This window comes from Microcebus murinus, chromosome 21 (assembly GCF_040939455.1).
Source record: "Microcebus murinus isolate Inina chromosome 21, M.murinus_Inina_mat1.0, whole genome shotgun sequence".
In the NCBI taxonomy this organism is placed as follows: domain Eukaryota; kingdom Metazoa; phylum Chordata; class Mammalia; order Primates; family Cheirogaleidae; genus Microcebus; species Microcebus murinus.
Window position 1 is genome coordinate 9,490,698 of NC_134124.1, and position 24,134 is coordinate 9,514,831.

Genomic DNA, 24,134 nt, shown 5'->3' on the forward strand with positions numbered 1-24,134 from the left:
TCAGGCAGAAATGGGGACGTCATTCCAAGGTCCTTATATACAGACACTGCATGACCAGCAGGGAAGGGGGGGCCCAGATGGGACCAGGCATGGGCACGTGGCAGGCAGGTGGGCCAGCCCAGGAGCACTATGGGAAGAGGAGGCCTCCACTCCACTCCCACCCCCACCCCACCCCACCTTTGGTAACAAAAGCCCTTCAGGAAGCCCCTGATGGTCAGGAGTCTCCTCTGGGAGTTCCCAGGGAGAGGGCTCTCCCGGTCGGCCCTGCTTCGGGGCTAAGATTGGGCATGCTATCCCCGCCCTGGTCGGCCATGCGGGAAGCAATGAGTTAAAAGTGTGCTGCCCACCGTGACTCCACCATCTGCCCAAAGCCAGGGGGCACTCCCTGGAAGTCAGGGAAGGGAGCCCAGTCACTGTAGAGGAGCCCTCCTGGGCATCAGCGGGGGGGAGCCCCACAGAGGGGAGAAGGAGCTCCCGGGGCTAGGCGATGGAGATGAGGGGAGAGGACCTGGACCCTGCGTGGGGTAAGGGTCAGTGTGGTCATGAGGCCAGTACAGCTCCGCACGTGGGGCTCTGGCCGGGAAGTCCACACTGGAAGGGTCAAGAGTAGGGGCCCTGGAATGGGCCCATGTGGGAGCTGGCCAGCGGCTGGGGGGCAAGGGTGGCCGCCGGCCAGGAGGGGGGCTCACAGGTAGATCTCGCGCTTGGCCGTCTGGGCAGATGCCGGTGTGGCCGCGGGTGGGAAGTCCGAGGTCTGGGTCAGGGGGATTTCCTCCAAGGTGGCCGAGTCCTTGCAGGAATCATGGCTACTGTGGGAGAAGGCACTGTAGGAGGGCAGGAGGCGCACGGGGGCCGTTTTGGTGTTCCGGTCTTCCGGGGGGCTGGGGCTGCCGGCGCCCGCAGGCTCCTGCCCTCCTCGGTCCTGGTAAGGCACGAAGGTGGAGAGTTTGAGGGCGCTGTTCTTGGTCCGGCGGCTGGGAGACGACTGGCCAGGCATCCAGCACGTGTCGGAGTGGCCAAACTCGCTGCACTCCCGGGTACAGGTGCCCGTCATGGCGACATCAGGCAAAGGGCGGAGGTCTGCAGGAGAGAGCAGGAAGGCCGGGGTCAGGCGCGCAGCCCGGCAAGCTCTGCTCCACGGCCTCCTGCTGGCATCGCACCCTGCCTTGGAACAGGGTGCACGCCCCTTCCTGCCCACTGAACTCCAGGCACACACGCCCTCAAACAGACGCACGCCCTCCCACCGTCCGCCAGCCCACCGTTGCCCTCTCTCTCTCTGACACACACACACACACACACACACACACACACACACACGATCCACCCTTAAATAGACACATTCCTTCTAGCCTCACCCACCCGCCAGTGCTCTTCTCGCACGCCCGCCAAACCTGCCCTCAGACGAGTGCACAAACCACGCTCATCTACACACTCCATCACCTACCTCCAGACAGGCCTGCACGTGCAAATCCACCCTCAGGGAGGGCAGAGGACACCCCACCCTCATTTAAGGACACAATCAGAATCCCTCTCTCTCTCTCTCTCTCACACACACACACACACCCTACACACACACAGATAGGCATGGACACTTAATCTACTACACCGGGCAGGGCACCTCTATTCTCAGACGGAGACGGGCACCTACCTTCCTCTGAACCCCGTCAAGCCTCACATGCTCCCAGTTGTCCTACTCCCCCCCCCCCAGCGTAGCAAGGCTTTGCTTCAAAGCTGTGGGAAGGGATGGGCTTCTATGTGGGGGTTCACATAGAGGCACACACTCACACCCACAAGCACGCTCATGCAGCCCCTCCCCACCTGACTCTGGCCCCCTATACCAGCCGCCACCCTTGGCCTTGCCCCGGCTCCCTGCCCAGAGCACCCACGGGAACAGGAGTTGGCCGCCTGACATCAGCAGTAGCTGGTGTGGTTGCTGGGCAGCAGGGGTCTCCATGGGAACAGCTAGACCATGAGCACTTCCTGTCACAGCTGCCCTGTTTCGCCCTCACTCAGGGACAGCACCAGGCAGTGACCGCCCCCCCCCCTTAGGGACATGGCTGAGCGGCACAGCCTGGGGCAGGGGCTCCCCTGCCACTACCCGCCCTGGCTGGGACTCCTGCCAGGGCAAGGTGAGGAGGGGACAGCTCTGTTGTTAACCCTCAAAGTGCCAAGGCTCTTCAGCTCAGGGCAGAGGTGGGGGGCCCAACATGGCACGGAGCAGAGCATGGGTACTGGGTGGGCGGGGCTGGGTGCTGGGCCGAGTCCCACAGACCCCAGACCCCACAGCAGCTCCCACGTACCTGGCACTCTGCCTCAGGGCCTGCTCCGGCCAGCTGGCTCTGCGCGGGCACAAAAAGGACGAGACGGGCATGAGATCACGCGTGATGGGGCAGGGGTGGGGGCAGAGGGCACTCTGAGACCTAGGCCAGGGAGGTTAGACAGGGGTCCTGTGCCTGAGGGGTGGGGAATGGAACTTTCCATCCTATGGGAGGAGAGGAGGCTATGGAGGAGGGTGTGAGCCCCAGGGACAGCTCCAAGTTAGGGTCTTTCCACCCCTAAGGCTCGTTCATTCACTCTCCGGCGCAGGCTGCCATGGGCACCTTCACATGCGCGCGTGCACACACACACACACACACACACACGCACCGCACACACACATTCTGACGGCACGCCTCCCCATCCATTGCCTGGCCCACCTCTGCTCCCCGACCTCCTCTGCCATCACCCTCCAAACCTCTCTCAGACCTACCCTTCCCGCCCCCTCCCGCTGCTCTTCCTCAGCCAAACCTCCTCCCACTCCCCTCCCCAGGGGACCATCACACCATGCTCCGAGCTGCCCACAGCATCCGGGGGAGCCCCCTGTCAATTCTCAAGGCCCGCCCACCCTGTTAGAGGACCGCCATCTGCCTTCTCGAGGTTTCCTCGCTGTTAGCTGAGCCTTCTGGCCACCGTGCTCAGCTCAGGGTCCCTGTCCCAGGGAGGCAGTGTAAATGCAGTGCTGAACGCAGAGAAGCCTGGGTTTGGGTCCCTCCCAGGTCCCTCGCTTCCTAGATGTATGACTTTGGGCTAGTGACTTAACCTCTCCCAGCCTCAGTTTCCTCCACTAAAGTGGGCACAATAAAGTCCTCAGAGCAGAGAGTGGTTGTGAGGATTCAACATACACCGAAAGCACTGAGCACAGTGACTGGTACTGAACACACAGTAAGAACTCAGTAAATGGAAGATTTTTTAAGGTCTCGTCACTGTCCCCAGCTTCCACTCATTCCCGGGGTGCCCTGACCATGCTGAGGCTCCTCACCGTTCTCGGGGTGCTCCATCTCTCCTATGCTGCCGTCGGGCGTGGTGCGCTCGTAGTGATCCTCAGGCAGGGCCAGGGGGCCCAGTCGAGGCCCCGAGGATGACTTGCTGGATGGCGTCTCAGACTCCTCCAGGCCACTATCATAGTAGCTGTGCTGGGATGGGTCCTGCAGCTCCTGGGCCTGGCTGGTGGCCGAGAAGGTGACACGGCGGTGAGGTAACTGCAGGGAGAGAGAGAGTCACTGCTGGCCAGCCAGCCTGCCCCGTAAGGCCCACCACCATACCAGGCCTCAGCCCCAGCCAAGCTGCCCCCAGGCCTCAACAGCAACCAAGAAGAGGCCCAGCCCCCAGCACAGCGTAGTCCCCCAGAAAGCAGAGGACTCAATGGAGGACTGCTCCTTAATTCTAGGGCAGCTTCCAATGCAGCCGAGTCCCCCCACTGAAAGTCCCAACACAGCGCAGGCCCCAGTGTTATTATAGCCCCCAGGCCACCCCAGTAACCCGGATCCAGTACAACCTTGTTACAGCACAGCCCTTCTAGTTATAACCTGGCTTCCCAATACTGGCACAGCCTCCCTTTAGTTTTAGAACAGCCCCTAATACAGTGTAGCGCCCAGCACCAGAGTAGCACAAAACCAGCCAACTCTCCTAATTCCAGCATGCCCTCTAAACACCAGCACAGCCTCCAATTTCTAGCATAGCTTTCTAAACGCAGTACAGACTCCTAACTCCCAAACAGCTCGCCAGTACCAGAACAGTCCCCTGCAAGCAGCACCCTCCAATCTCTAGCTCCTCACCTGGCTCACTGCTCTGCGACTTCCCACTGCCTCCATCTAACCGAGGAGCCAACCTCTTCCTTACCCTCTGCTCCCCATCCCCGTCAGTGTCAGCCCCTCCCACGTGGAAGCCCCCATCCCCACTTGATCCCCCTCTAGAGAGGGGGCAGCAGGGAGTGGAAAAAGGAGGGAGGGGGGAGGAGAGGGAGCCAGATAACAAACCAGGGCACCTGGGGGAGGGGAGGGGGCAGCAGAACAATAGACCCTCCTGTCCTCCAGATTGAGGAAAACAGAATAGGAACTGCAGAGGCAGAGGGCCCTGCGAGGAGCCTGGGCATGCAGGGAGGGCATGGCCCCCATCAGAGATTGGGAAAACTAGCCTCAAATGGAGACTCCTTCTAGGAAATAGGAAGGCGCTTCTGGGAGGGCTGCTGGCTTGGTGGAGCCAGACTTGGAGGCCTAGACTGAGGACTGGGGGTCGGGGGAGTGGAGCGGCGACAGGCTACTGCCAGCCAGCAGCCCTGTCTGCCTGCCACAGGTTAACGATCAGCCCAGGAACCTGGCAACCCCAGCTTGGCACTTGGCACAACCAGCCAGCCACCCAAACACCCACCTGGGACTGCCACTGGTTTTCTTGCCAACCAGAAATTAGGAGTTGTGGAGGGCGCAGACCCAGTGCCCCTGGAGGCCAGGGTGAAAGCAGCCAAAGCCCAGGAACCTGCTGATGAGTCTCCAGGCTCCTTCCAAGTCTCCACGACTTTGGCAGTGCTTTGTCTTTACTCTCTAACCCTCCATGGCAGGTTAGGAAGATGGCTGGGGGGAGGGGGTCCCAGGTCTGCAGACTCACCCTCCTGATAGCCCCGCACAATCTCCATCCACTCAAGGCAGCTGGGATGGAGGTGGCTGCCAGGACGAGGTGTTTTGGAGCTGTCAGGAAGGTAGCCCAGAACTGCTTCCGCACTTTGGCTCCCAGCTCATCTTCAGGAATAGGGAACCTTTCTTGGGATCCATGTTGTGATCCAAAACACTGAAGGGTCTGGGTGATGGCTAAAGGGGTCCCCAAAATCGACCTGAACATTTAGGGCTGGGAGGTTATAAAGGAGCACATTCCACCTGGTGTTGGGTGAACAGGCTCCAGGGGGGTTCTGGCTGGCCCAGGGCAGTGTGGCTGTCGGTGTTTCTCTTTCCAGGTCTTTCAAGACATTGGCCAGCAGCCTTCCCTCCCTTCAGAACCCACACCCACACCCGGTAATCGGTAATCGAGAGCTTCCGTCCTGCCTACTAAGCAAGTCACTTGGTCTCTTTACCCAGAATTCTTTTCTGTAAAATGGAGGGTTGGGTTATACTCAACACTTACTGTTCCCTCTAATTCTATGACTATCAAATCTTAAAAGCCCAGATCCAAAATCTCTCCCAAACTCTAGTCCTGAAGTTCTAGACACTTGCTGTTAATTTCCAATTGGCTATTCCTACCTGTCCTTCAGATTCAGCACGTCTGAAACCAAATTCTTTTCCTTCAACTAGCTTCTGCATGGGCAATGACGTCGTCACTGTCCCATCACCCAGACGCAGAAGGCTGATGTCTATGTGGGGATCCTAGAAGCTCTCCCTTCATTCCCCATCCTACCTCATATCCAATTTTCCCTTGAATCCTGGGGTCCTTTCTCCCTAAACTTAGCCAAATCCATCCATCTATCATCACCCCCATTGTCACCATCTTAGTCCAAACCTTAGAGGTTCAATCCTGTACTTTCAAGTCTAGCCCCTTTTAAATCCACCATGCACTCCAGGGAACTTTCTAAAACTCAGTTTATCTAAAAAATTCATGAGCTTTCAGAGACTTCCATTTCTTCTTGAGGAACTCTTGGCAAGGCATCCACGTTCTCTACAACCTACAGTTCTTCCAGTCTCATCTCAACGTTCTCTCTTACCCTCCACTCCAGCCAGAATGTTCCCCTTTCTGCCTTCTCCCTGCCTCCAACTTGGTCATGGTCACACCTGCCTTAGGAGTTTGTTCTCAGGGGGAACCTCCTGCCCAAATCCAGCTCATCATTGACAAGCTCATCATTGACAAGCTGGCTCAAGTTTCACATTCTTCTCCCAGAAGCCCACTCCTGTGTCCTGTGCAAGTCCCCATACTGTGTTCCTCAAGGAAGGGAGGAGCACTGTGGCCAGATAAAATCAGAAACCCCATGAGTTAAACAAAATTTAACAGGTGCCCCCTTTCTTGCAGGGTTTTGCAGTCTTTAATAGGCTAATGTGATAGTGAATCTCTTACTACCAAACTAACTTGGTCATGGAACTCCTTTTGAAAATAGCATAATGGATAAAACAGCTGACTTTGGAAATCACATTTCCTGTGCTTTGTATTTGAATCTGGCTCCATCACTCACTAGTTTTCACTTCTGTAAAATGAGTATTAAAATGACCTTTATCACAAAGAGTTATGAGCACTGAATAAACTAATTCATGTAAGTGCTTAGTATGGTGCCCTGCACCTAGTAAGGACTCAAAAAAATGGAAGTAAGCAGTAACAGAAGTAGTTTCATGGAACAAGTTGGGAAACTCTTTACTATAACACTTCTCACTCAAGACTCTCAATGCCTTGTTGTTTCACTTGTATGTCTTGTACAAGTATGACCATTTTTTTCCAGCAGAGTCTAGGATGTAACAGAAACTTGGCCCATGTGTGTTGATGACAACAGGTGGTATGGTTTGGTTGTGTTGGAATGTTGGGAGAAAGCATACAATATGGCACCACGGATGGGTTGGGATGGATTAAGCCAAGTAAGAAACAATCCCTCAGACTCTGGGCAAGAAAAAGAGATGAAGGCTCTAAAGGAACAGGAAAAAGAAAGAAAGCAGTGGCATCAAGGACAGAAATGGAAGAGAAAGAATGAGAGGTCAGGAATTGCTGGGGTCACCCTACTGATGCTGGATTTGTCCAGGAGACGTGAGATGTTACTGGATCTCACTCCTCCAAGGACTCCAGGAGTTTTTACTCCGGGAGCACCCCCAGGGCATAGGGGAGTTTGTGGATGGAATCAGAGGAGAGAGCTGACGCCTTGGACCTCCCCAGAGTGTCTCAAGCCTCTTTAGTCACCATGGAGATAGGTTGCCTCTGGCCTCAGAGACTCCCCCAGGACCTGAGGCCCCTCACCCACACGTTAGCCTTCCTCCTCGCCAGGCACAATCAGGGACAGGGCAGACCCAGGAGAGCAAGAAGTGAGAGACGAAGAGAGAGAGAGTAAGAGGCAGCAGCCCAGGGCGGCCAGAGCAAGGAGCTGAAGGAGCGGAGGGAGTTGGCATCACAGGCAGGAGGCAGGACTAGGAAGCCTCTGCCTGGGCCCAGGGAGCCCTAAGAGTGGGGTGCAGAGCAGGTCAATGCCAGTAACTTGGGAATTCCCTCGCCTTCCCCAGACCCAGATCCCACTCCTGGCAGCCCAGGTGATCACAGCGGGGAGACACAGGGCAGGGCTGGCTAATTGCTGGGTGTTGAGTGGTGCTGGGATGAGGAGGCTGGGGAAAGGACTTAGGGGAAGATCTTGCCCTGAGGGAAGGTGGCCGGCATAATCAAGAGGTTCTCTGTCTTCACCAAGGTAGCCAGGGGGAATGCCTCCAGGTGCTCTGGTCTGAGGTTTGTCAGAGGTGACTCCATTTAGGCAGACTGGAAAAATCGAGTCTCAGACAGCAGTGCGGCTCCCCCTGCCCTTCCCTGGTGGAGGGTGTCGTCCCTAGGCGGAGGGCCTCCCAAGCGTGCGGGGAGGGTGCACGGTGCCACCAGCCACCTCCACCTGAAGCCCGGCCGGAAGGGCACTTTCCCAGACATGGACGGGACAGGAGGCAGATGGGGAAATGGTAAGCTAAGATAGGGCTGGGGTAGAGTAGGCAGGTCTAGGATGTGGCAAGGGGCAAAGGGCAGGGAAGGGGAAATCGAGGTAGGACCTGAGGACAAAGGGCTGCTTCCAGTCTCTCTCGCTTCTTCTCTCAGTTCCAGAAAAATAAGAAACCAAAACTCCAAAAATAGAGAACTTTATTGTCAGGGACAAGTGTCTGGGGCTGGGGAAGTGCGAGTGGGGCCCAGCCTCAGGAGCCTGGTGGTGAGGAAGAGGTTAATACACATACACATAGAAAGCACAAACGGGGAGGGCCCCTGCCTGGCAGATTCCCCACCTGGTTACTCACCAGGACCCCAGGCCTGTTTCCCTTCTAGAGAAGCACCCATGGTTGGTCTCAGACAGAGACGTAGGTTTGGGACAGACTCCTTCCCTCCTTCCCTCCCCACTTCCGCTCACCCGCCCATCAGCCCCCACCTACAAGACCCAGCGGGAGGTGCTGGGTCCAGGGATTTAACAAGCCACAGACCTCTCCCCAGTGGGGTGGGGCGGGGCAGGGAGGAGACCACAAAACACGCCCTCCCTTAATTTTCCCTCCGCCTAATCCCCATGCCTGGGTGAGGCAGCAGGGTCATTACCAAGGCCCCAGCATCCCCAAATCTGTGGCCCTGCCTCCCACTGCTGGCCCCCATACAGGCTGGTGAGCGTGGCAGGCCCCACACACCTGCTCCGTCACTCCCACACCTCGGTCCAGATGGCCCCGTGGTAGGGATGGGGTGGGGGCCGGGGCGTGCTGAGCCGAAAGGGCTGGCCTACCTGCTTGCTGGGGTATTTGGGGGGATTGGTGCGGTAGCTGTAGTCGGAGTACTGCTCAGAGCCCGTGGACGTGGTGTCCCCCGTGCCCACAAATGTGTTTGCAGGCGGCAGGTCCTGTACCACCTGGTGCTTCTTGGAGGCCGAGGGGGACTGGGGCTGCAGCTGGATGGAAGGCAGTGGGGAGTTGGAGCGGTAGTGGCGGCCCAGGTCAGGGCTGCCTGGTGGGTAGTTGAGGGGCAGGTGGATGCGGGGACTGTCCCCAGGGGCATCACTCATCAAGTTGAACTTGAGGGACTTCTGCAGCCCGGCCTCATCCTCATCCTCCACCGGCTTCACGGGCTTCGGGGATTTGCTCTTCTTGCCCTTGCTTTTGTTTCCCTTGGAGGCTTTGCCGCTGGGCTTGGGGGCGTACAGGTCCTTGGTCTCCTTCTTACCAGCCTGGTAGCCACTCTTGGCCTCCCGCTGCCGGCAGTAGCGCACCAACACTGCCAGGGCGATGAGCAGGGCCACGGCCACCACACCGGCCACGACACCAAAGAGGATGTTGCCACGCTGCTTGGAGCGCTCATATTCCGGGTCCCCAGCAATGTCGATATCCAGCGGCGTGTCCAGGCTGTGGCCCAGGAGGGTCTCCAGCAGTGTGCGGTTGGCCAGGGTCTCATTGACATAAAGGTGGACCAAGGCCGTGCCATAACGTGGGGGCTTCCCACGGTCACTGACCTTCACCACTAGGCGGTGTAGCCCATGGTGGCGCCGCTCAATCTCCTTCTCCAGGGTGATGGCACCTGAATGTGACCCAATCTGGAAGAGTCCATAAGGGTTGCCACCAGTGATGCTGTAGGTCAGCTCAGCATTGACACCAGAGTCAAAGTCCTCGGCTGTCACCTGGCTGACCGTCTCACCAAGACGTGTCTGGGGGGTCAGCAGCCGGTGGGAGGTGTTGGAGGGGGCGGTGATAAAGGGTGCATTGTCATTCTCATCCAGCACATTGATAGTGACGCCAACATAAGCTGAGCGAGGTGGGACGCCACCGTCCACTGCTTTCAGCTGGAAGGTGTACGTGCTTTGGTGCTCTCGGTCGAAGCTCAGGCTGGAGAGGATGGTGCCTGTGCCATTCTGGATAACAAAGTCACCATTGTCCTGCTCCACAGAGAGCTGGACCCGGGCATTCTCCCCCTTGTCTCCATCAATGACAGTCACCATGCCCACTGGACTCAGCGCTGGCATGTTCTCCATCACTGAGAAGTTGTAGCCACTCAGCATAAATTTGGGGTCATTGTCATTGCAGTCCAGCACATTGACGAGGACAGTGGCTGTGCCCTGGAGGCTGGGGCTGCCCCGGTCAGCTGCCACCACCTTCAACTCGTAGCTGTCCCGCTGCTCGCGATCCAGGGATGTCTTCACCCGGATCTCTCCCGTCTCGGGTGAGATGGTGAAGAGGCCCTTGGCGGCTGGGTCGGGCTCCAGAGAGTAAACCAGCTCGGCATTGGAGCCGGAGTCAGCATCACTGGCGGTGACCTCCGCGACCACTTCTCCAGGCTTGTTGTTTTCTGAGAAGGCCACCTCAGTGACGCTCTGAGTGAAGACAGGCGCGTTGTCGTTGACGTCCACCACCTGCACCTTGAGGGAGTTGGTGCTAGAGAGCGGGGGGTTGCCGGAGTCCACAGCCACAATCTCGATGGTGTAGTCTTTGACCTTCTCGTAGTCAAGCGGGGTAGTGGTCTGCAGGAAATACTTCTTCTTGCTGTCGCTGCCCGTCTCACTAGCCTGGCGTAGCTGGAAGGGCACATCACCTGCCACCACACAGGTGACTGCTGCATTCTCTCCCTCGTCTCGATCAGATACCTGCACCAGGGCCACAGCCGTCTCCTCCGCTACGTCCTCTGAGATGTTAGCCATCCCATCTTGATGAGTCACCAGCCCTATGCCCCGGATCTCAATGGTGGGGGCATTGTCATTCATGTCCTTCACGGTCACAACCACCTGGGCACGAGCACTCTTGGGGTTGGCACCTCGGTCCTTGGCAAGCACCGAGAAGCGCAGGGTGCTTAGGTCCTCACGGTCCACCGGGCCCTGGACAGTGATAAGTCCAGTGTTCCTGTCCAGTCGCAGAAGGCGCCTCACAACTTCGGGCGCCTGATGGAACGTGTAGTCGATCTCTGCATTGGCACCTTGGTCCGAGTCATTGGCCTTCACCTATAGGGCAAGAGAGAAAAATAAGAACAGGGATGGGTTAGACCAAAGATAGCAAATTAAGGGGCATGTGTACTGCCAATGTTTTTTCCAACAAGCATGGTAGACACAACTAATCCAATATGGAACCCTTCCCAAAAGCCCCACAAGTACTGCCCTTTCCCAATTCCAGCACTCTGGCAGACATCAATAACCTATTTTCCTGAACAGCCCAGATGCAGCCTGCAAATCCTCAACAGTGCTACAGGCAACCACTAGAGATGGGACGGGCAGAATTAAACTCTACCTGTCCTTTCTGCACAAATGCACACGGATATGGTGAGAGGACAAGGATCCAACTAGCACCTGGGGAAGCCCTTTCATCCAGCTGAACTTGCCTCTAACCCTTCTGAAGGATGGAAAGGTGCGAGTGGCAGCGATGGTGTGTATACACATTTGTATGTGTACAATATGCACGCATGCACATACGTAAGTGTATAACTGCGTGAGACTGTGTGATTACATGAGAAAGTGTGTTTGCGCGCGCATACGTGAGGAAAGACCCACATGCCCACCTGGAGGCCGCAGGTGAGGGGATTTCTTTTGAAAGCAGCCAGGTAGGGATGTGGGTCAGAGGGAGTCTGCCAGGCCCGGCCCAGCCACTGCTCTGTCAAACCGGGGAAACCTGTTTCCGCAGCTCCTTCTCCTCCTGGCTGGCGCTGGCGAGCCACCAATGTGAGGAATCCGGCCTGAGCCTGCGGCCAGGAGGGAGGGGCTGGTGCAGGCCACAGAGCCTGCTGGCAGCAGGCTGGGCTCCCAGCACCAAACAATGAACTGTCTGTCCCTTTGCAGTGGGCACGCCCTCCCACGCCAACTCCAACGCGCACTCGCCCGACTCTGTGCAAACATGGCGGTGATGGGGCGACAGGAACCAGGTGGGAATGGCCATGAGGTCCCACCAGAGAGGGAGAGACATGAGGACTAGAGCTGGGTCCCAGCCAGGCAGAATGCGATGGCTGTGGGGGGAGAGAGGAGAATAGGCATAACTTGGCAGAGTTGCTGGGGAGAAAAACAGAAGAGTCCTGGGTTCAAATCCCAGTTCTACCGCTTCCCAAAGTAACTGTATGACTGGCCCTGGGCCAATTATTTAACCTCCCGAGCCTTAGTCTACAAACGTGTAAAATGGGGATAATAATAGACTCTATTTCACAGGCTTGTGAATTGAGAATTAAATGGGATGATACATGAAAAAATGCCTAATGCTGTCAAGCATACGGAAAGTGCTCCTTAAATAACATTAATTTCTCTTTTTGTCCATCTATCCATCTTGCCTCCTACCTGCCCATCTCTAAAAAATCGGTGCTAACACAATGCTGGGCACTGCACCTAGTGGGGCCTCAAGCAACTGTGAGTCCTCTGTCCTTCCCCTTGGGAAGGGGAGCCCCAACTCTACTCGCCAGGGCTTTTTCTACAGAGGAGACTAGGGGACGGGGGTCCCCTAGCAACTCTACTCACATCTGTGAGTGCCAAACTCAACAGCTTCTCCTCCAGCCAGCCTGACTGTCCACAACTTTGCGGTGAGGATCCCACTACCTCCCTGTCTCCAGACTGGTCACCCAGCTTCTTATCTGACTCTTGCATCTCACCTCCCTGTCTATGACTCTATGACTCTTGGCTTCTGTCTGTCCCCTGGCCTCGCTTAGTTGTGATTCTTCCTCTTTCCCACGGCCTGTTCTCTCCCATCCTCTCTTTTCAACTCTGTCAACCTCTCAGCCTACTCTCTGCCCGACTCTCCGCTTTCCCTCCCTGGGGGTGGTGAAGCTGATAGACACAGAGGCCCTGAAGCCAAGCTATTGGATGTAGCGAAGGTGGGCTCTGAACCCATATTTCCTAATCTCTATGGGCTCAGTTTCCCATCTGTAAAATGGGGATAATGCTTACCTTATACTATAGGGGTTAAATGACACAATACACACAGTGCATTTAGAGCAGTGCCTGGTACCTAGGCTATTATTACTTGTCATCCCCGACTGTCTGTCTCCCTTTTCTTTCTCACTCTGTCTTTTCCAGGTTCCAGTCCACCAGCCGAAAATACCAGCTAAAAAAAAAAGCTGAAACTCCCACCCAGCCCCCACTGTGGCTTAAGGCTCTAGGATGAAGGGCTCCCCAGGGGCTTCCCGGGATGGGTAACGGTGTCCAGGGCAGGGTGAGCCTTTCTTAGCTCCCTCACATCAAAGACAGAGGCAGCTTCAGCACATGGGGAAGGAGAAAGGAGCTGGGGCTGGCAGGAGGCCAGGGGCGAGATGACAGCGGGAGATACACCCACCTGTCTGCCAGGACGCTTTCTTTGCTCCCTCCCAGGCCCCAGCCCCACCAAGCTGTCCAGCCCCTGGGGCAGTTCCCATGGAGAGGGGTGCTGAGAACTTCAACAGAGGCAACTGACCCCCCACTGTGCCAAGCACCCCACACCCATGGGCGCCCCATACCTAGCTAGGGGTAGCGGCAGGTGCACAGACACCCCACCCAACACAGTTTTTCAGAACTGTGAGGACCCATCTGGTTAAAACGATCTCATTTGACTTTGCCAGGGAGGGGCAAAGGGAGGCTGTGTCCTCCAGCTTCAGGAAAACCTCATCTGGCTATAGGGAAACCGACCCTGGCTGGTAAGACATTCTGAGCTCAGGAGAGATTTTACCTGGATAAAAGGTGATTCCTTTGTTCCAACTCAGCTCATCTGTCTCGGGAATGAGGATCTCGTTTGACTAGGGAGGAAGTTTCACTTCTCAGAGTTTCCCCAATTTGAGTCTGCCTTGGGGGTCGGGGGATGACTGTTCATATGCTATGTCACTGTCACCTAAGCAGCTCGATAAAGGAAAGTAATATCACCTATAGAGGAAAGTCTCTCCTGACTGGGGCTGGGGAGAAGGGGTCTCCCAAAGTATTCTGGCAGTTTCCCCCCTAAGTGAAGGACATGCTCACCTAGCTGGGGGCAGGCTCTCATTTCTAAAGGCTGGTCTAACAGTTAGATGGAGGGGGCTTCTCACCTGGATAACCGAGTGTCCTATAGGGCTATTTTCCGAGAGTTCAGCCTCATAGGAGGGCCGCTCGAACTTGGGGGCGTTGTCATTGGTGTCAAGCACGGTGACACGCAGTAGGGCACTGCTGGCGCGTGGGGGGCTGCCACCATCCTGCACCTTGATGGTAAGATCATAGGAGTCCCAGCGCTCGCGGTCCAGGTTGCCCATCACGATCAGCTGTGGCTGCTTTTCCTCCTGGTCCTCTGCCACCTGCAGCCCAAATAGCTCCTGGGCCTCAGGCCCGGCCTGCAGGTCATAGGACGCCACGCCGTTGGGACCAGCGTCCCGGTCCGAAGCCAGCGGGATGGGGAAGAGTGAGCCGATGTTGGTGTTCTCAGGGATGGCCAGGGTGATGACTGGTGAGGCGAAATTGGGCGTGTTGTCATTGATGTCCTGTACTTCTATCTGGCCCTCTAGCAGCCGGGGGCTGCCATTCTGCACGAGGTCCGTGATAGACACCTCGAACTCCAGGATGCAGGGCTCACCAGGGAGCTGGTTCTGGCATTCACGGAGCCCCTCGCGGTCGATGGAAGTCTCAGTGGTGAAAATGTCACCCGTCTTGCCATCCACTCGAAGGTACGGGGCACCTACCTCTAGTTTGTACAGGTGGCCCACGTCTGGAAAACCATAGTCAGCTGCGAGGCTCCCAATGAGGGTGTTGGGGGGCTGTTCCTCCGGCACCTTGTACACTACCCGAGTGGCGTGGCCTGGGGACGGAGCCAGCAGGAGCAGCAGTGCCAGCAGCAAGGGGGGCAACAGCAATCGTTGTCCCCCGGGGCCGGGGCTGGGCCTCTGGGGCCCCATCCCGGCAGGCCCCAGGATCAGGAGGGCTGCAAGGGGAAGAGGCAAAACAGAGGCTGTCAGCTGGGCAGAGGAACCTGGCCGCAGGGGGTGCCCAGAGCCAGCCCCCTACTCTCCCTCTCACACTTACACACTACTCTCTACAAGGCGAGTCAGCCCCAGCACAGAACCCCGATTCCAGAGCCCAGAGCCCAACACTCTGAGTCTCAGCCGCGGAGAGGTGTAGCAGCTGTGTCTGCCCCAGCTGGAGCAGCCGGTAAGAGGCCCAGCAGGTCTAGAGCAGCTCCCGCCCATGGAACGCCCTTACCTACCTGACGCTCTTGGGCCCGCCCGCCCGCCCGCCGCCCTCCTTCTTTCTTTTCCTCCCTGCTCTCTGCTCCATGCTCTGTGCTTTGCCCCACACCTCCTTCTCACCAGCATCCTGCCTTAGTCACCCATGGTAATTACCCTGATACTGAGATAGGGAGAGAGAGCAAGTGCAAGAGTGAGGCCTCCAGCACCCCCCAAGTGGAGCACCCCTCCCCCCACGCGTGGTAGGAAAGAGACACAGGTACCCCCTTACATGCCCCACACCCTGGGACCATGACTGCATTCAGGTTGGCCGCAGGGAGAGGGGAAGACGCTTCATTTCTCTCCATTCTCAGATGCCAAGCCAGCATGTGTGTGTAAGGGGTGACATCTCAAATCCCCTTTCTCTAGCAATCATCACCCCAATGTTCTCCACCCCCATAAAAGGCCAGCTTGAGTTGGGCAAGGCTGTGAAAATGGTTAGGGTTGAGAAATGGGTTTTGGCCCTCCCGACTTCCCCTCCATGAGCGTGCCCCAGAGCACATGTGCACATGCACAGCATAGTTCCCAGGGCTCCTCTCCTCTCACTCCTGCTTCCACGGCAGGTGTGGAGAAGAAGCGAGTAGGGGTCAAGATCGGGGTCAGGACTGTGGTCAGGGCTGATTGGCCCTGGATTGGCAGTGGGAGCTGCCCTGGCCTGTCCTTAGCAACTGGGAGCCCAGCAGGTCTAACTGGGACAGAGCTGCCGATGACACCACCAGCCTTTCCCTGCCCACTACCCCCACCTCCACCCTTTCACACACCCTCTGTCTCTAGATGAACATCTGGCTCTTATTTGGTTTCTATCCCCACATATTATCCAGCCCTCCACACCTGGCCCCTCCCCCTCCCTAACTGGTTCAGTCCTACCTCACACCTGCCTCTCCCTGCCCACTCCCAAATCCTTCCGGTTAGAGCTCCGCATGCCCTAGCCAACCGCCAACCACAGCCTGCACCCCCATCACCACAATAACCCCCTTCTTCCACCCATCTCCCCTGGCGTTGGGGCTGTGCATTTGCAGATTCCAGCCGTACCTGCTACCGTACCAGGCTTGACCGCCCTCCTCCTCTAGAACAAAACCATGGCCAGCCTCTCCTCCATTCACACACAGTCTCTGGCCTAGCATTTTTTGCAGAGGGCTCTGGTCAGTCTCTTTTCCCCACTTCCCCACTTAGTACACCTGGAATACCCAGCCCAGGCCCTGCCGCCCACCGCATCCATCCCACTAAGGCAGGCTCTGGCCCCCAGGAAGCCTTCCCAGGCCTCTTCAACCCACGGTGACCTCTCCTTCCTCCAGCTCACAGCCACGTATTGTCTGCTCCAATCCCGAGGCGATGAATCACTGGGCTGCCTGGGACACCGCCCACCCGTGTTGTTCAACTCCAGCACTGCGCACCTATTCCTGTGTCCTCGTCTCTCCAGGCAGACGCCAAGCATCCTGGAGGAAGGGGCAGGTCTCTGTACACTCACTCATCCCCTGGCCCCCACTGGTGCCCCTTCGCAAGGCTGGGCGCACTGCAGGCACTCACTCATGCATTCAACAAATGTTTCCTGGGCACTCACCAAGTACCAGGCTCTGTCCTGGGCACTGAGACACAGCAGTAAACAGGGCGGCCCAGTCTGCCATGACAATAGTTCTAACGCAGTGACTATCTGTCGATTTTTTTCATCACTTCTCTGTACCCATCTGGCTCATGTAAGGCAGCAGAGTGGAGAAGAGTAAGGGCTGTGGCATCAGACAGTTTGAGGCAAACTCCAGATGCCCACTTCCTGGCTGCATGACTCAGAACAAATAAGTTTCTTCATCTGTGAAATGGGAATAACACGACCTATTTCCTATGGGGTTCGAGATAATGTGGGCTACATGCCTAGCACAACGTATTTAACAAATGAATGGTCTCTCAAAGCACTCATGTACCTGTTTGGAAAATTTGTTGCCTTTCCTACAAGACTCTGAGCAGAGAGTGGGAGAGCTTCTACTTTGTTTACTCCTGCATCGTCAGGGCCTACCTCTGGACCTGGACCTGGCACACAATAGGTACTCAAAAAGTAGGCCTTAAATGACTTATTATTTTAGCACCCTGGATGTAGCCCATCCTGGCACTTGCTGTGTAGTCACTGCTTGTTGACTTGCTTGCTGCCTGATTTCCATACTCCACTCAGAACCTGCTGGGGTAAAATGTAAGACTTTTCTCTTTAGGGCACATAGTAGACTCTCAGCAAGTACTCACTGAGTGCACAGATTCCTTACCAAAGTCCAACACTTCACCTCCTCCATGTAGCCTTCCCTAAGCACAGGCCCCTCCCTGCTCACTCCTAGGCACTAATGGGTGTGAGGCCGTTATCAGATTAGTATGCATGTTTGTTCCCAGCTGCAACGTTAATCTCTTAGAGGAATTAGGAATTTATCTGATATTCCATCTGGATCCACCCTCCAGCCACCTGCCCTCTACCTGCATGGACCTGGCACAGGGCTCAGCTTACCACTTCAAACCTCAACCCAAACACATCCCCAGAGGACTGTCTCCAAAGAACCTCATCCCCTTCTGAGCACTGTATTCTGCTGCCACCTTCCTCCGCACACACACCACGGGATCATTGTGTGCCCCAATTCTCCACGTAAGTCTTGGCAGGTCATGGGTTATGTGGGAAGTCCACTGGAGTCACCCTACACCTGATCAAGGGGAGAAATGAGGCAGTGACTGCTGGCCTCTTATTCTGTCCACACCAAGGACCTGTTACCTTTTGGGGTCACATCCCCTTAAGAATTTTATGAAACTTTTCTTCTGTTTCATCTACCCAAAAAAAAAAAAAAGAAGAAGAAAAAAAAAAAAAGAATTTTATGAAACCAAGGCACAGATTTTTCCAAGAAAAATGATTGTTCATAAATTTTGGCTGCAAATTCAGAGGTCCATGGTCTGGCAGAGTCAGGGCGACTCATTTGTGGCTCCTCCAAGAGCTACAGATTAAGCTCCTACCTAAGGGGCTTCCTTCCTCATCTCAGGGTCACAGCCTGAGGCTCTAGCCTTTCAGACCTCCTAGCACAGTACCCGTACTTCCTCTCACCCTTAGAAGATCCCCTACCTTCAAGCCAGCATAAGAGTCGTACGAGTAGGGAAAAGACTGTAGGATCTACCTTCTGAATCAGGAAGAAGAGAACCAAGGAGTACAGTCCAGGTATGGGATGGTGGGGGGAGGAAGAGTATGGGGAAAATGAGGTTGGGGGAAAGGTTACCGAGGGTGGGGGCAATCATTGAACAAGGTTAAGGCCCTCAAAGCTTCTGGAGAGTTCCTTCAAAATGAGAATTATCAGGCCCCACCTTTAGGAATTTTGATTCCAGAGGTAGGACCAAGAGAAATCCCCAGGCAATTGTGATGCAATGGTCCCGACCATCTGGGAACAACTGCTAGGTCCACAGAGTTAAGAAAGAGCCAGAGGTCCTGCAAACTCTGTTATCATCACCTTCACCATCATCACTCATCACTGCCATCATCTGAGCACATACTCACTAAGATTTTACTAAGTGCTAAGTGTTTTACACACATGATCTCACTTAATCCTCCTAACCTTCTGAAATGGGTACTATTTATTATTACACCCCTCCCAATATTACAGACCATGAAACTGGGGTTTAGTAAGAATGAATTAATTGTCTTAGGTCACAGAAGTAGTATGAGGAAGAGCCAGGATTTGTGAAATTGGAGAATGCCTCTTTGCATCCTGGAGTCTGGGGAAAGGCTGGTTGGGGGAAGGGAACAGAAATCCCTGAGGCTGGAAAATGTTTGTTATGTCCCCCTACACACACACACACACACACACACACACACACACACACCATTCCTGGGCTGCCAACCCTGCGTGGCAAGAAGGGAAAGGGAAAGAAGGGGCCTCGGGTTCAAGGACTGAACAAGCCCGGTTTCCCAGGCTGTCACTGCTCGCCCAGAGGTCTGAGAGAGGCAGGGAGAGTCAGAGCAGCCTTAAGGGCAGGAGCAGCAGTGAGGCTGCTGCTCCTCACCCCTGCCTCCACCATCTCTGAACTTTGTCCCCTGCAGTTGGGTACTGGGAGTCATTAGTCCTAGCCGGCAGCCTTTGAAGCATTTAGTGCCTTATCTGCCCTTCCCCAGGCACTGGCTGCCATGCTAGGCAAAGGTGCCCCACCTCCACCCAGTGATACGGGCAGCACCCAGCACCCTGAGAAGCCAGAGCCTCTGAAGGGACAGGCACAGGGACCCATCTCCCCTAGGCCTAAGGAGCAGAAGAGCCATGTGGGGTATAGGAGTGAGGGACGAGGGGACAGAGTCCAGGACAAGCCAAGGGAAGCACCATCTGTGTCAACATTTGGGAAGAGGTGAGGACAGAGGTGAGGCTTCACCTGGAACCTTCATTTCCAGCCCACCTCAGGGACCAAGGTCCACTTCTTGCTGAAAGCTGTGGCCAGAGAAAAAACACACAGAGGCAGCCATCACTGTCCCAGTGACCAGGTCAGTTCTGACCCCTACCCTCACCCCAGCACTGTTACACAACAGCCACTGCCGCAGGCACAAAACACCAAGGGACAAAGGGACTGTCTGGGAGGGGAGGGTGAGAAGTGGGGCTGCGTGGGGTGGAGCTGCACAGAGGCCTCCCACAGTGATCAAGTGCACAGACCTCAGCTCTTCTCGCCTCTCCCACAACCCTCTATTAGCCCTGCAGGGCTTCCGGGCATCTGTGTTCTTAAGTCAGATTGCTGGGGTTCAAACCCTTGATCCACCGTTTCCTAGCTGTGTGACCTCAGCCAAGTGAATTTACTTTTCTGAACCTGTTTCCGTGCTGTGAAATGGAAATAATGAATCTTGCCTCTTGAAATGATTTGGGAGGATTAAATGAGATCTGCCGCATATAAGGTCTATTATATCATAAAAGACAGATTTTTTTTGTTAAAGTCTTCCAACCACTGAATAGAACATTTTATTTCTAGCATCAGGCACTTAGTAGGTGCTCCTTGGGTCAATGAATAAACGAGCTAATCCCTTGCCAGCTGGCAAGTCCTGTGATGACAAAGATGGTACGTATCTTACTACAGCACCCTCACCACCCACCATGGGCCCTGGCAGATAGAAGGTGCTCACGCGCTGTAGAACAGGATATCTCTCTTCACCAACTATCCTGGCTCATGGCAAGGGCAGCCCTCACCCCATATCAGAAGGGTCTCCTCCATACCCCCCCTCCCCTACCACTGGAGGCCCCTCCTGGCCCTCCTACCCCATTCTTCCCAACACTTAGCTCCCCACTCACTCTTGTCCAACTGCCCTGCAGAATCAGCCACAGTGGCCCTCTGCTAGAGGGACCCAAGACCAGCAAGACACCCCTTTCTAGCCGAAGTTCCTTCTGAAATTGGGAATGGGGATAAGGGAGTAAACTAAACACAGCCAGAACTGAATCCAGACCTGCTCCCCTACCTACCACACCGCCTCAGGATGTCTCTGGAGACCCCTTCTCATCCCTCTCCCCCAGATTCCAGCCCATGCCCTAGGCTACGTGCAACCCACCCTCACCCCCACGTCAGGAAAGTAACACCAACCGGTTCCCACACACATCCAGACCTCTGGGTTGTCACAAATACCTTCTGGGTGGCCCCCTTCGGGCGGCTCCCCAGGGTTGACCCAGAGCAGATGCTGGAGGGCTCTCTGCATCTTCCCGAAGTCCGGGACTCTGCGGGCCAGAGAAGCCCCCGCCGGCACCGCCTCGGTCAGCGGGCGCTCCCAGCACACACCCAGCGCGGAGCGTCTCCTCCCAGAGGACGCCGAGTATGGGGGTGGGGGGACCAGGAGACCGGCGGCAGCTCCTGAGGCTCGGGCAGCCCCACCCCCACCCCGGCGGCGCCTGGCCGCCAGGAGCCCCAGGCAAGGCGAGGGCGCGGCACGGTCAGCGGGCCACTTGCGGCCCCCGCCCCCAGGCCGCCGCGGGGAATCCCTCCTCCTCTACATCTCCGGCCACAGCCTAGGGTCCCCCGCACGCCGGCGCCGCGGAGAGCCGCGCAGCGGGCGCCGGGAGGGGGCGGGGAGGGAGCCGGCGCCGGAATCACAAAGCCGCGAGCCAGGCCAGGCAGGGACATTCTCTTAAAACCGACCCTCTCCGGGCGGGCGGAAGAGGGTCTTTGCCCCGCGCTCAATCCTCAAAGGCCTCAGCACCGCCCCCAATCTTTCCAGTCAGAAGGAATAGACACCGACCACTGCTGGGGAAACTGAGGCCAGAAGTCCGTGCAACGGAGGGGAGCTGGGGGGAAGGGGTGCGAGACCACCTAGCCTGCAATTTTGCTCCTGTGTGTGCCGTTATCTCCCTTCTGGCCCCAGGGCCTAGCCCGCGAACGCAACTGGCCAGCAGCGGGAACCCGACGGAGGGGCGCCCAGGTGTGAGACGGACCCAGGTGTGCGGGACCCAGGTGTGCCGGGGACCCAGGTGGCGCGGAGAACTCAGTTAAGTGGCCCGAAGAGGGTCGCAATCACCCCTCCCCCCAGGCTCGCAACCTCTGCAAAAGAACCTAGGGCCCTGAAACTCCGGGGACGCGGGATGGCAGGGCCAGCAAGGTCCAGCCAGTTCCCGGAATACCGGCCGGTCCTGCCCGCGTGTGGGGGTTGGGGAGGCGCTGGCAGGGAAGCCGGTTGGCCCGCCCCAGGGCTCCCGGTGTGCCGAAATTTACAATAACAATGTCGCGATTTAGGTGAAGGAGCTCTAGGGGCTCAGCCGGCGACCCCGAGGGGTCTCCAGACAGAATCTGGCCTCCGAGGAGGAGGAGGAACACAGTGTGTGTATTTGTGTGTATGCGCTGCAGGGTGTAATGTAACACTGTTGGTGTAAGGTGTGTGTGTCACCCGGTGTTAAGATGTGTGAAGCACTGGATTCTGTGTTTGTGACCGTGAGGCGCTGCTGTAGGTGCCACTTAGTGTGTTAGGGTGTGTGCTGTCAAGACGTGTGCTGAGACACACTAGGTTGTGTGTGTGGGTGCAGTCGAGGCGTGCAAGGAAACCTGTGCTGTGTACCTGTGCGCTGGCCAAGGCATGGGTAACATAATTTATGTTAGGGTGTGTTCCTTAAAGGAATATGTGTGTCGTGGCGGGGGGAGTCATGTTTTGAGTGTTCATCTAGCCAGCTGGATCGTGACACTCGTACCTGAGGGGACGAGACTGTGTGTGTATCCACGTCGCGGAGTAGCACACCCGGTTGTGTTGTTGCTCTGTATGGCCACGGGTTGTGTGTCTGTGCTGCTGATCGTACAGACGCTGAAGCGGATTCTGAGCTGGTGACGGTGCCCCAGTGGGCGCTGGTGTGCCGGAGGTATGTCTGTGTGCACATATGTACGGATGTATGTATATGTGTATATATGTCCGTGGTCCAGGCCTCCGGGTGCCCGCGGGGAGCTGGAAGCGCCTGAGTGAGCCGAGCTAGTCGTCCAACAAGTGTGTGTGTGTGTTGTGACTGAGGGTCCTAGCTTGCTTCGTCCTCGGGGAGCCCCCCACCAAACTGGCTGCTGCGCGCTTCCCCCAAACCATCCTCCATGCCGCGCGCTCCTGGAGTCTCCTTATCCCCGTCGCTCCGAGCGCGCCCGGGTGCAGGACGCGGGGGCTGGGGTCCTGCTCAGCAACCCCTCCCCTGTCTCTGCTTCTCTCCGCGGACCTTGGAGGCCAGGGTGCCCCGACCGAAACCCCCACTCCGTGCCCCCAGCCGCCCCCACTTCGGCCCCCGCGCAGAGCACAGGCTGGGCCCCCGCGGCCTCGCTCCGCTGAGCGCCCCTCCCTCAGCTCCCGCCGGCCATGGCCGCTTCGGGCCCCGAGCCGCTGCCACCTCCACCGCCGCCGGCTCCTTACCCGCCTCTGGGCAGCGCCGGCCGCCCGCCCGGTTGTCCATGAGCCGCCGCCGGCCCCGGCCCGGGCTGCGGCTCGGCACGGCTGGGGCTGGCGCTGCGGTTCGGGCTCCGGCTCCGGCTGGCTCTGGGCGCAGCAGCCCAGCGGCTTTGCGTCCGCGCCGCGCTCCCGCTCCCCGAGTGTGTGAGGCGGCGGCGGCGGCGGAGCCAGCAGCGAGCAGAGCGCACAGCCCGGCCCGCCCCCTCCCTCCCCCCTCCCTCCTGGCCCGCCCGCCTCCCCGCCCCCCCTCCGGCCGGGAGGTGGAGCTCCGGACCGCTCCGGTCCCGCTGGGAGGGGACCCGGAGCACCGCTACCCAAAGCCGGGACCCCCTCCTTTGCCATCTCCTCACTACCCGAGACCTGGATACACAGGCCGTCCCCCTCCTCTGCTCTTCACCTTGCACTTATCCCACCCAAGCCTCCGTCTAGGACCCCTACTGAATTCCCCTCCTTACCCTACTCAAGCACCTGTCCTCCACTCTGCCCCCTGGGAAATCGAGGCAGGGAAAGTGACTCCCCCAGCGCCTCCTTCCCTGGGCACCTGCACCTTCAGATTCACCCTCGCCTCGCCCGGACCCCCAGATCACCCTGTGTGGCCCTCCCTTCCCACTGCGCTCCGGGGAAGTCCACCCCTCCCCCTCTGGCCGGAGCCGCAGAGCGGTCGGCTTCGGTGGCCGCAGCAAGCCGTGGGGGTGGGGCTCTGGAGGGGACCATGGGAGGGGCAGGGTAATGGGACCTGGGGGCTCTAGAGTGAGGATGGATGGAGGAAATACACAAGTGTGAGGATGAAGTGATGCGCCTGAGCTCAGGCTATTCGAGGGTCCCGCAATCACCTGTCCTCAGGGCGGAAGAGCCCTGTGGCCACACGCCTTACCAGTGACATATACACATTCACACAGAGTCACACGGGTCCCTGCCCCGCAAGGCCGAGCAGTGTCACGGCCTGTGTCATACGCCCTCTCAGTGCCACACGCTGCCTGTCACACTCACACTCACCGAATCACACACGGTGTCACACGCAGTGTCTCACGCACGCCAATACTCGGTTTCTCCCATTCAGGCCCGGCTCTCTGGCGCCACCTTGAGGTCTCTGAGCAGCTTGGGAACTCCCTTCCCTGCGCTCAGGGTTTGGTACCCCAGGCTGCCGATT

At 57.3% G+C, this 24,134-nt stretch overlaps 1 protein-coding gene across 2 annotated transcripts; it reads right to left on the reverse strand.

Moving 5' to 3' along the window:
* Positions 1 to 23,130, reverse strand: PCDH1 (protocadherin 1). Of its 2 annotated transcripts, XM_075996162.1 has the most exons (6): positions 22,949 to 23,125; positions 13,942 to 14,804; positions 8,726 to 10,921; positions 3,299 to 3,518; positions 2,301 to 2,339; positions 975 to 1,080 (listed from the first exon to the last, which is right to left on the reverse strand). In XM_075996162.1, exons 1-5 carry the CDS (start codon positions 22,986 to 22,988, stop codon positions 2,314 to 2,316), a joined length of 3,345 nt encoding a protein of 1,114 aa, XP_075852277.1. In that variant the 5' UTR covers positions 22,989 to 23,125; the 3' UTR covers positions 975 to 1,080; positions 2,301 to 2,313. The 2 variants fall into 2 exon arrangements, with proteins under 2 accessions (XP_012604523.1, XP_075852277.1); XM_012749069.2 differs by lacking the exon at positions 2,301 to 2,339 and having other exon boundaries at positions 1 to 1,080; positions 22,949 to 23,130.
* Positions 23,131 to 24,134: the final 1,004 nt, after the last annotated feature.

Coding starts and splice junctions, on each gene's coding strand:
- PCDH1 (XM_012749069.2), bottom strand. CDS start 22,988: ATGGACAACCGGGCGGGCGGCCGGCGCTGCCCAGAGGCGG. Junction 14,805..22,948: donor CCGGCGCTGCCCAGAGGCGG/GTAAGGAGCCGG, acceptor TTCCCCTTGCAG/CCCTCCTGATCCTGGGGCCT. Junction 3,519..8,725: donor CCAAATACCCCAGCAAGCAG/GTAGGCCAGCCC, acceptor CTCTCCCTGCAG/TTACCTCACCGCCGTGTCAC.